A 12639-nucleotide genomic window follows, 5' to 3' on the forward strand; every position below is an offset into this window, starting at 1 on the left:
AAAATTCCACGGACTCGATAATTCTCGCTCCGGTGCCTTCTTGACTCACGGGTTCACACTCTGCGACTCTGGGCAATAGCTTGCTTAATCTCCACAATGGCCCCTCGCGGCGGGATGCCTGACTTTCACCTTGTGGATACCCTGCTATCTCACAGGGGAATACCAGGACGAGTTCCCTAAGCAAGCGCCGGGAAACCCACAGCGGGTAGCTGTGCACTATATAAGCTCAAATACATTTACATTTACATTGTAATACTTTTATTAAGGTTAAGTGAAAGAAATATGATGGATGCTTTTTGGGAGGAATGAATTCTAAATTACCGAATGCCCTTTTCCCCAATGTAGAGCTTAACCAGACTATCTCTGATTCTAACATATTTTTTCAATAAAGATTTTCCTGAAGTCTTCTGTAGGTCCATGATCAAAGAATGCCAGACTATAATGGCCATTTTTTTTTCTTTTGTATTGTTTTTGCTCATTTTCCTTTTTGTATACCCCAGCATTTTGAAGTTATTTTAAGATGACAGCCATTGGGCTACAAACCTAGTTGCAAGGCTAACCCCTAGCCCCTAATGATAGACTGATCGAATATGTTTATGTTAATGTTAATTTCGATTTATATAGCGCCAAATCACCGACAGGTCTCTTAGCGCTTGCTTTGGGAACCTGTCCTGGCTTCCCCTGCGAGATAACCCCTACTGGGCATCCCCAAGGTGAAGACCAGGCATCCCATTGCGGTGGGGGGCGTAGTGGAGATTAAGCAGCTATTGCCCAGAGTTGCAAAGTGTGAACCCATGATTCGAGTAGGCACCGAGGCGAGAATTATCGAGTCCGTGGACATTTTGAGCTCAAGACCCTGCCGCGTCGGGAATTGAACCCTGGTCCCAGGTCTGACCTCTGCATCAGGGTCTGCCTCCTCTAACCAGTGAGCCACACTTCTCAATATGTGCAAACCAGGATACTCTGCCCAATTACAATGAAAATGTGCTTGCTTCAGCAAAGGTGTGAACTCTGTTGTACCATAACTCGGACTTTCCTGCAGGTAAACCAGCTTGACAACTGGGAGTGGCAAGTACCTTCCCCTACCAGCAGTTGTGGCCGGTGCAGGTAGGTGCGGTGGGGTGGTAGAGCTGGGCGGTGGGAGAAGTCGACAGACAACGAAATAGGTTTTATTTATTTACTTAATTTGACCTATTCCATTGTCTGTCAACTTGCAAGCAGCACTCCCCTAATGGTCCCTTGGTGAATAATAGCATGTGCTTCCGCCACTCATTATACTCCGTGTTTCCCTGCAGCTCTATGTGCCCATTGATGCCCATCATCTTGTGCCCACTTCTCTACTTAAACCTGTGCTCAGCTGATGCAAGCCCCACTGTTCTCCCAGCTGAACAGTTATCTGTGACTGTTGATCTGTGTGCATTGATACTTGTATGTTTGTTGGACCTGGGGCATGGGTTCATCTATGTATGCTATGTATGCTTTACTTTGTGACAATGGGTGTCTGGAGCTGTGGTGGTCTCTGTGAATGTGCGTGAGCCTTTTGTTGCTGAATACTGTATTTTGTGTGCTTCTACATGCATGCATCACACAAAGACAGATCTATTGGTTCTGCCAGTGCTTATTGAAAAAGGATATAAAGGTATCTTCCTTACTACCAAGTGATGGCTCCCTCTCCAGCTATCCTACAATGTATATTTTCACCGTTGTAGTAACATCGAAGTAACACAATTTAGATTGTGAATAATTTGTCTTTATTAGACAAGCCACAGGTAACATCCAGAGAGATCCGTAGTACCTGAATAATGCCCAACAACGGATTCCTACAGAATCCCATGACACACAGAATAAAGAATCATTCAAGAACTCTAAGCTCTGCAACTCTATGAATATAATTAAATAAACATAAAACCCACCACGAGCTATCTACTACAAATCTTCCCCCCTTTTTTTTTTTTTTGAAGAGAAGAGAAAAAAAAAATAGAACATAATAACAAATCCATTCATTGTATCTTTCAGGTCTTTTAACAATTCTTCCAAAGGAAGTTTGAACATTAGATAAAGGTCTATTACATATAGCAATATCATAAGGATTATCACTAGGATCGTCCACAAGATCACAAAGAATAGAAGATGATTCAAAATTATTATCATAACACCAAAATGGGGATGATGAATAATGTTGAGAAGAGAAGGGCAAATCATCTGGGGAAGAATGAGGCAATGCCAGACGGCTCATGTGCCACGTTTCACCATTGTCCAAAGTGACAGTGTTATGATGAATTTTAGACATTTTCTTAGGTTGAGAAAATTTGTTAAACCCTTTAGGTACTTTCCTTGGATTCTTAACACAAACCCATTGACCAACAATCATACAAAAACTCTAAACTCTACAACTCTATGAATATAATTAAATAAACATAAAACCTACCACGAGCTATCTACTACAACCGTCTAGATTATAAATCAAGATAACTATATCCTGACATTGTAGATTAACACTATGCTCCCTGGAGTGCTGTTAATATCAGTGTCAGAGGTCCCTTCTGTTAGAATCTAGCCTACACGCCCTTTTCAATCTCTGCCTCGCCTTGCTGTGTCTTTTCCTGGCCCTGAGATGTGTTTTCATGGCTGCTGTGACTGAGTATCCGCATGATCGCCGCTTTCCCCTTATTGCTTCACTTGAAGCTGCGGCTTCTGATGAATTGCTTTGACAAGTAACCAGCAAGTGATTCACTAATGCATTATAAATGCAAGAATGGTTAATAGCCCACTCGAAGATATTGTAGTCTTGGAACAAGCCCAACATTTCAAAAGTGCCATTTTGCAAGCTAGCTAATAGCATTACTTTCATTATTGCAAGCAAGAGGTTATTATCTCTCAATGAACATATGCTTTAGACCACGGCCATCCAACCTGCTTAGGAGGGCAAGATCCAGCCCAGAGTTTCGTGTGAACCACTGACTGTGGAAATAATTCCCATTTACGTCTGATGGGCCTTGTTATTCTAGTAAGGTGAACTCACATGTGCAAATAATGTGTGTTTTTACCAATCTAAATCCACTTTTGTTTTTCACCTGCTGCGGTTTAACTTTTCTTCATACATTTGTATTGAGATTTATAGAAAATACAAAGAAAAAGCAAGTATTGGTATCCATTCAGGTTTACATTTTTTCAAAGATTTGCTGAAATGTTAATCGTTTGGGGTAGATTTATCAAGACTCTGCCCTGCTGCAATGTAAGGCAAAGTGGCACAAAGACTTGAAAATGTATTTACTTTCCCAACGCAAAACTCTTTTTATGTATTGGAAAGTGACCTATTTCAGCATAAATAGCAGTTTGTGCTGATTTGTAAATTGTAAATGTAAATGTAAATTGATACGTGTATAGCGCACTACTCACCCGCAAGGGTCTCAAGGCGCTTGTACGAAACCCGCTGTGGAACCCATCCTGGCTTTTCCTGTGAGGCGTCCACTCCTGGGCACCCCCAAGGTGGAGGCCAGGCATCCTTAGCGTTGTGGGGGCAGTTGTGGAGATTAAGCAAGCTATTGCCCAGAGTTGCAGAGTGGGACTCCATGATTGGAATAGGCACCGAGGCGAGATTTATCAGGTCCGTGGAATTTTTGAGCCCAAGACCTGCCAAGGCGGGGAATTGAACCCTGGTCCCGGGCTAGACCTCTGCATCAGGGTCTGCCGCTCTAATCATTGAGCCGCACTTCTCCACTTTGTTTAACTTTCTGTCAAGGGGCGTTACATGAGTAGTACTTGAGCATTCCAGCAGAGACACCCATGTATTTGCTGTAAAGCCCTATCTACTACAATTGCCAGACTGGGTTTGCAGCAAAAAATGATGCTTCCTTGAAGACGGCACAAAGCTAAATAAATACATTTATTTCTTGAAACAGGCCATAGATTGCACGTGTCCTGAACTGTGTGGCACACATCCAGTGAGTGCAGGGGCATATTTCAGAATACTTCACGCACACATCAGAGCAAGGAAAGTTGCTACCCTGTGTTACGTGAATAGGAGACATCTGAACCACAGCATATCTACAAAGATATGGCACTCTTCAACTCTCTTCCTGCACTGGCGCACTTGTGATTGCCTAGTGCCAATGCAGGCACGCTTGGACTATGCTGCAAAGGTACCTTAACCCCTTCCATGCTGATGACGGCCAGGAGCCGTCATGGCACACAGTGCTCGTGTGCTGATGACGGGTCCCGGCCGGCATGACCGCACCCGCGATCGGAATGTGCCGCACAGGCGTAGAATCACGGCCGCGCCCTAGGGTTCATTACTGGCAGGATTCTTTTTCTGCAGGAGGGGATACCTTCCTACACAAAAGCAATTGTTAGAGGTATTTTCCTCTTTTATGCATGATCCACAATGCATCACACATAGAAAGATGAAGTAAAAAGGAATATAAAGATATTTCTCCGCATCACTTCTTTCTGTGCTAGCTGCAGGATTTTGGTGCAATTCTGGGTTTACTGCCTTTAGTAAATCTGCGTTGCGTCAAATTCCATGGATGGATGCACAGAAACGCCAGTGCGCCACCCATGGAATATCTACCACAATAAAATGTAACACAGCACGGCGCAGGCCACTCCAATGCATTACATTTCTTTACAAGGTTGCGCATGACAGTGCAAATATCCCCTTGCTTGGCTTTGTAAATCTTACTAAAGCTGTTGCATTGCCTTGCTTCACCTTGGCGACACAAGGACAATGCAAAGGTTTAGTAAATCTAAGCCAAAATGCTTAAAAAAATGTTCTAGACATAAGATTTTGAACTGGAAGGGTATTCTTCCAATACAAAAACTATGTACTCTTCCAGCACAACACCACTGGTGCACTGTAGTGTAAAGGTGTTTGTGTGTCACTAGGCAGCATGCAAGTGCACCAGTACAGGGAAAGAGAGCATCATCAGGTCATATTTAGTGAATATGCTCTGCGTTGCTCTAAACCTCTTCCGCAACACAGAGCTGCAACTTTGGTTGGCATGAGAAATCTTTTCCTAGGATGGAACTGGTAAGGGAGCACCTTCATAAATTGGTGGATTTGTAGGGAAGGGATTTCTCCTAATGGAATAAAATGTGGCATGCTATTACACACATTCAAGGAAATTCACATGCACAATTGTACACAAACAACAGTTACAAATCTGGAAATATGTATATTCACAAAGGCTTTTTAGCAGTACTGCTGAAAAAGAGCGACTGACGGATTTCCAGGAGCAAATTTTCAATTCCAAACATTTGAAATGTGTAATTTGAAGTTAGGAGTAAAGGTTCAGGTGAAAACGTACCAATCCTATTTAAATGTATTTTGCATGCAGTTGGCCCTGGTGGACCTCTGGCAGACAGCCTTTGTTTAGAATATACGTTAAACGTCGCTCATTCAATCTTCTAAGTATCTCCATATTTATTCTTTTTTTGTAGCTATGTCCAAATTTGAGACTTTCGGATTTAAGGTAGCTGTAATCGCTTCCATCATCAGCAGTGCCATAATTCTATTGATGTCGATGGCTTTTTTAACCTGTTGCCTTATGAAAATTGTTAAAAAGAATGGCAGACGGCGTCCTGAAAGGTAAGCCGCCCGGATTGAATCTACACCTTTTAAAATATGCCACATTATTTCACAGCTAAATGCAAGATTTCAAGAGTCCTAATGAGATGAGATATTGAAATGCTTTCTTACAGTTTTTTAGAACTATGTGAGTCTTACTTGTACATGACTTTACTTTAGTTTATACACAAATTTCCATTTGGATAAGTTACAGGATACCAGAAACGCAAATATAGTGTGGACAGAATATCATATAAAAAATAGCGAAGAGAAGAATATTGAGAAGGTAAGCGCAAATAGAAATGATAAATTAACTATCCTTAGCTCCAGGGGCTGTGTTACCCAAGTGCCCTGGGTGCGCAACGGGCGTTTGTGCCTGATTTGTGCAACACCAGGGCTCTTTGGTATTATGAAGGGGCTACAGACACTTGTGTGTCCCCTTCTGTAATACCAATAGTCCTGGGGTACATAAAGCACCTGGGCTATCATCAGAGGGCATTCCCTCATTTACATGATGTTGTGGCCCCATGCAAATGGCCTTTTGCCTCTGTGTCCGCACCATATTACAGATGTGGGCACAGAGGTAAAGAAACTGTCGGTTTTAAAACGTGCACCCACTGCCAACCAGGAAAAGGCGCCCAAACCATAATATGGCCCAAGATCTACTTACCTTCAAGATATATATATATTATCAAGGTACATATATATATGGAGTTATATATATAGTAAAACTTTACTACACAATATTCTTGTCGTCAATACTTTTGACACAATATTCTGCCCACGATATTTGTGTTTCCGATAATATGTCCAGATAATATCCATTTATGTGTGTGGAGGGACACATAATTCTTTTCAATAGAGCCTTGTTTCCAACTCAAGGTTGTGGAAAGTTATAAACCTGTATCATCTGGGCATATATTTCACATAGAAAAATTGAGGATAATATATTTTTAAAAGTATTTATATGGATGTTTAATTAGAATGGGGTCATATAGTACCGAACTAGCATTGATAAAGCAAACACATTTGCCTTTTATTGTGTACGTCATTAAATGAATAGTGCTTTTACCCTGCCCCTGAGCCTAAGTACAAAGTATTTCACCATGTACAGCAGGCTACGGATGCATTGTCATAGGGCCACATTAACTATAGTTTTAATATCAATATCAGCCCACCGGAATAATGTGCCGGGGTGGATCAAATTATGCGGTCGGCAGGACCAAATTATGTGACAAGGAAACGCAAATGAATGCAGCAGAAGCAAGCACATTTTGTGATTGTTTTACTTTATTATTTTGACATTTTGACATGCTGTAGCACTGTCTGGGCACAGATTTTACCTCATTAGAACCCTTTTAACAGCCAGCTAGAGCAATAGGTAACTGAAAGACAAGCAGTCAAAATTTGTAAGTGGCCTTTTACTGTGTTATAGCACATGTTGCCATGTTTTTAACAACGTTCATCCTGTTTGAGCGAGAAACAATTTTTTTTGTTAAAGTCTAAAGATCATGTAGCCGATGATGGATTTTGTGGCAAATGTGCCTGTGGGAGGGCGGGCCGGATAAACAGAGGAGGTGGCTGTATATAGTGGGCCAGTCGGCCTGTTTTATTCAAAATTCTAGGGTAAAGCCTTTAGATATTGTCTTTAGGGTTCTGTGTCCGGTCTTCCTGGTCTTCCCAGGGAGGCTCATAAGAGGAAAGAAAAATAGGGAACCGTCAGTCTCTTCCCGCTTTTTAAGCAGAATTGACTCCATCACCACACCCGTTCGGTTTATTAAGGAGATCTGGTTAAAGACAGGGTGGGTGATTTCTGTGAGGGAAGGATGGGGATGTAGGTATATATCGGGGTACTATCGTGCATGGTGCTACTGTAAAAAAGGGAGTGAAAGGGGTTGACTCTACAGACACTCCTATGAGGCCTGCTTACTCACTCACTCAGGTTGGATGTGACAGTGAGGACGGAAAAAACCCACAAACAAACCCCTCTTGTACTCAAACCTCCAGCCACCCCGCTGCTCTCCCTCATACCTCCTGTTACCCGCTCCCTCCTTCCCCTGACTACAGTCACTCACCGGCTCCGCCGCAACTCTCCGGATTTGCGGCCTCTCTCCAGCCTCCTTCTGTGGGGACCAACAGTCTTCGTACCACGTCTCTGTGTCTTTACTGGACTCGTCATCCTCGTTCCGTTTTTCTATGTCCTCTTATTCCACATCTCCGCTCTCCCGAAACTCCTTCTTCTCTCTGGCTTGTTTGCGCTCCTGGTCCGTCTCTCCGGCCCTTTTCATCTCCTGGGCGGAATCACTTCCGGGTTAGTCCCTCCTCTTTCAGTCTCCGATGCAGAGGCGTCTTGACCCTGTACGGGCAGAGGACACGGGGGAGGAGTTACCTCTGGGGAAGCCGCTGTTCCGTAACTTAATTTTGGCGAGGCGACTATCACGGGTAAGCCATTTCTGTGATATGTACGTGTGGCCCCCGACATCAGGCATGTCATGTTCGGCACCCCCTCACATCACCATATCCACAATTATCAGGAAATGGATGCAGAATTATACACTTCCATTGGCTCTGATCAGTCTCCAGACAAATTGACACTACAGTATTTACTTGCACCATATTGATAAGGTAAGGTGAATGAATAGTAAATCTATAGCTCTCTACATAGGCTTTCCTTGATGAAAGAAGGCTAGCCGGTATTGTGGAGTCGTTATATGTGCAGGTTAATATTAATTACCTCAATATCGTGGCATACAAATGATACGTTATGGCTTTTAGTCCTGCACATGCCCTGCAAACCTGGCCCGATGACCTCAGTGAGAGAGTGAGTTTTTGACATTCTGCTTTTCTTGTTAAATACATTTTTGCTGCTTGAAAAGTCCTTTACGTTGTCCGTGGCTGCTGTGCTTGGATAAGCTGCGGCGTGTTGTCCGTCGCCAGTAGGTAGTTATAGTTAGGACCTAGTTTCCATAGGAAATCCGTAACATTCTATTTGGAATAACTTTGGCGCTTGTCGACGAATCTTCGTGAAATTCTCCAAGTAAATGGTCTGCTCGGCTCCGATCCTTTCCTGAAAGATTGGGTGTGATTCATCAAGCGGGGGCCGAGAAAAAAGGGGGCTCCCAAAACATGTTTTCCCCATGCAATCTTCCATAGGACCTTTAAGACGGGCTACAGCCAAAACTGCTGAACGGAATTACACCAAATTTGGCAAAAAGGTAGAGTTCGGTTCGGAGATTACGCTTTTTGTTGAATGGTGTAAATCCGCTCAGTATTTCCTGAGAAAATCAAAAGTAAAATCATAGATATTTCTGGAGATGAAGTACCGTACTCTGTACCTTCCCGAGCACAAGCTTTATGCTAATTGGCTGTCAATACCCCAAACCAGGAAGTGTTGGCAGCCATCTTGTGCCTCGGTAGAACCGGGGCACAAGAAAGCAGCAAAAGAAACCGAAAAAACTGCAAAGGGGGCAGGGTAGAAACACCCTGACCCCCTAGGCCTGCGGGATAAGCGTAGGTATGCATACCCAAAGGGAAAAAAAACAAAAACCCGGTCTGATTTTTTTTGTAATTTACCCCCGGGGGGACCAAATCCCGGGGTCTTTATGAAAAAAAGTGTGGGGGACCCCAATCCCCCCCACACTGCCCCGGGGACCGCCACCCCCTGCGGCAAAGTAAGTATGATAGCGGGGGGGCACTCAGCCCCCTCGCAGCCCCGGGGGACCGCCACCCCCGGGGCTTAGATATGCATGGTGGGGGGCCTCTAAGGCTTTATTATTAAGTATGCGGGGGCTCACGGCCCCCCTGCAGCCCCGCGGACCGCCACCCCCCGGGGCTTCGTTTTTAATAAATAAAAAAATAAAAAACCTGGGTGGGGGGGCTCAAGCCCCCCACACGCCTTGTGACGGACTCCCCCCGGAACCCCCCCATGGGACTGGGGACCACCACCACCCCCGGGGCTTTTACCAGGTGGGAGGGGGGCTGAGCAGCCCCCATCCTGGAGCCCTTGGTGACCGCCACCTCCCAGGGCTGGCTCTCGCAGTGTCCCGAAGTGCCTACCACCGGTACACTGCTGTTTGCTATGGTAGGTAGCTAACATGCTGCTCCCCATGCAGAAAAGCAATCCGCTTTGGGTGCTGTGTTGCAGAGAGGTGTAATGACCCTCAGTATACAAGGGGACTTAATCCCCCCAACTAAGAACGCGTTACGGAGCATGTTTGCACAGTGTTGATGGTAGGGGGGGGGGGGGGCTTGAGGTGATATGTGTGCAAACATGCCCTGTGGAGCGTTTTAAGTTGGGGAATTATTTCCTCTTCAATCCAGAGGTCCCCTAGGGGTGGGTAGATATATATATATATATATTCACTGACAAAACCATAGGTTTGAGGCCTTATATAGTTAGGAATTAGCATTTAAAACACTTTTGAAATTCACTCAAAAAACTATAAGTTTTAGGGGTGTTATAGTTAGCTGGACATTTCACTCATACAAAACCATTGAAATTTCTCCTATATAGTTAGTTGTACTAACTATATTTCGCGCACCCCCAATCCACTGCTGATGATGTCACATATTAGATCATTCATGACATGGTCAGTGACATCACTGATGACATCTCAAATGACATCAAAGGTTTTTTAAATGCTAATTCCTAAATATATAAGGCCTGAAACCTATGGTTTTTTCAGTGAATTTGCAAGGTTTTTTTAAATGCTAATTTCTAACTATATAAGGCCTGAAACCTATGCTTTTTTCAGTGAATTTGCAAGGTTTTTAAAATGCTAATTCCTAACTATATAAGGCCTGAAACCTATGGTTTTTTCAGTGAATATCAATGTTTTTTTTAATGCTAATTCCTAACTATATCAGGCCTGAAACCTCTAGTTTTTTAATTTAATGTATTAATTGTTATTTTTTTTATACTGATTTACTACATTGAAGAAGTATTAATTCCCCAACTTAAAACACGCCACAGGGAAGTGTAATGAAGCCATGCCCCTTTTTACACCTCTCTGCAACGCAGCCCCCGGGCGTGTTTGCAGAGGGGGAACTAATTCCCCTTGCATAATGGGGGTCCCTATGGGCCAACTAGCACACCTGGAACCTCCAGTATGCGCCAGGGGGCTTTGTTGCAGAGAGGTGTAATGAGACCACACCTTTTTTACACCTCTCTGCAACGCAGCCCCCGGGCATGTTTGCAGAGGGGGAACTAATTCACCTTGCATACTGGGGGTCCCTAGGGGGCAACTAGCCCACCAGGAGCCTCCAGTATGCGCCAGGGGCTGTGTTTCTTTGCCCCGGAGGGCGGTGGTCCCCGGGGCAGTGTGGGGGGGGATTGGGCACCCCCCACACTTCTTTATCACTATGCCCCCACGATTTGGTCCCCCTGGGGGGTAATTTTAAATAAACATACCGGGTTTTTAAAAAAAACATTTTTGGCCTTGGGGGTCCTTGTGGGACCCCCTGAGCAGGCCTAGGGGGTAAGGGTGCTACTACCCTGCCCCCTTTTTGTGTTCTACACGTTTGTTTTTCTGCTTTCTTGTGCCTCGGTCTACTAAGGCACAAGATGGCTGCCATCAATTTCTGTTTTGGAGTGTTGACAGACAGTGGCAGCCAATCAGCATGCAGATCGTGCACGGCAAGGTGCGCGCACGGTGCGTGCACGGTGCGCGCTTATAGATAAATAATTAATTTCAACTTTAATTTTCACAGCAACTACTGGAGGGATTTACACCATTTAAAGAAAAGCGTAATCTGCGAAACGGACTCTACCTTTTTTGCCAAATTTCTGATAATTCCATTCTGCCGTTCGGGCTGTAGCCGTGTCCAATCGTCCTATGGAAAATAGCATGGGGAAAACACGTTTTGGGATCCCACGTTTATCTCAGCCCCACTTGACGAATCCCCCTCAAACTTTCAGGGGAGGAGTGGAGCGGAGCGGGCCATCTTCTTTGAGAAATTCGCAAAGATTCGTCCACTGGCGCCAAAGTTATTCCCAATAGAATGTTGCGGATTTCCTATGGAAACTAGGTCCTAACTATATATACCTACTGGCGACCGCCAGTAGGTAATTTATATTATATATATATATATATATATATATATGAAGAGGACCCGATTCCAAGTGTCCGAGGGAGTTCTGGCAACAAAGAAGTTATCCAAGGTATTGGTTGTGACTCGGACCACCTCAGAAAACCTACCCAGTATGAAGGTCGTGTGCATAAAATGCAAACCGGAAAAAACTGAGGGAGACTGGCACTGTTCAAAGTCTTCCGTGACCAGTATGGAAGAAGTTTCAGTTGAGGTGAAACGTTCGTGGTGTGATGTGCAGAATGGAAACAAACACAGCATCGGACTAATGGGAGAACATTACCCACCTCGAAATGGCATGCAATCAGCTGTTCAATAGCCCCGGCAACAGTGAGTACCTATCCTAGAGACTTCTGGGAAACGTAGTCAAATGACTTTAATGGCAGACTACGATTGAAATCTGTGCTCAGCATTGGGGACAGCTGGACTCTAAATAAGGAGGAGCCAATGAGGTTTAATAAGGGGAGTAACCTGAAGTCCGTTTTTCAAGGCATCTGACGAAGACTGAAAGGGTCGAAATGCATTATGCCTGTCTGATGAAATTAAAGCAAACCGATTTCCCGCATCACCCCACAAGTGTCCTTTGGTTGTTTGCGCAGCGAGCGGCCGTTTTGAATTGACATTACAGCACGCATACCAGGAGCGTGTGAAGAGGACCCGTTTCCAAGTGTCCGAGGGAGTTCTGGCAACAAAGAAGTTATCCAAGGTATTGGTTGTGACTCGGACCACCTCAGAAAACCTACCCAGTATGAAGGTCGTGTGCATAAAATGCAAACCGGAAAAAACGGAGGGAGACTGGCACTGTTCAAAGTCTTCCGTGACCAGTATGGAAGAAGTTTCAGTTGAGGTGAAACGTTCGTGGTGTGATGTGCAGAATGGAAACAAATACAGCATCGGACTAATGGGAGAACATTACCCACCTCGAAATGGCATGCAATCAGCTGTTCAATAGCCCCGGCAACAGTGAGTACCTATCCTAGAGACTT

General features: G+C 44.4%; 1 protein-coding gene across 1 annotated transcript in view; it reads left to right on the forward strand.

Moving 5' to 3' along the window:
* Window positions 1-12639, forward strand: part of SUSD3 (sushi domain containing 3) — a 233741-nt gene that overhangs the window by 148425 nt on the left and 72677 nt on the right. Inside the window, exon 3 of the mRNA XM_086939158.1 lies at window positions 5440-5587. Coding sequence (XP_086795284.1) covers window positions 5440-5587 — 148 coding nt within the window. The remainder of the gene's footprint in view (window positions 1-5439; window positions 5588-12639) is intronic.

The sequence above is a fragment of the Lissotriton vulgaris genome, chromosome 9 (assembly GCF_964263255.1).
Source record: "Lissotriton vulgaris chromosome 9, aLisVul1.2, whole genome shotgun sequence".
NCBI classification, from domain to species: Eukaryota; Metazoa; Chordata; class Amphibia; order Caudata; family Salamandridae; genus Lissotriton; species Lissotriton vulgaris.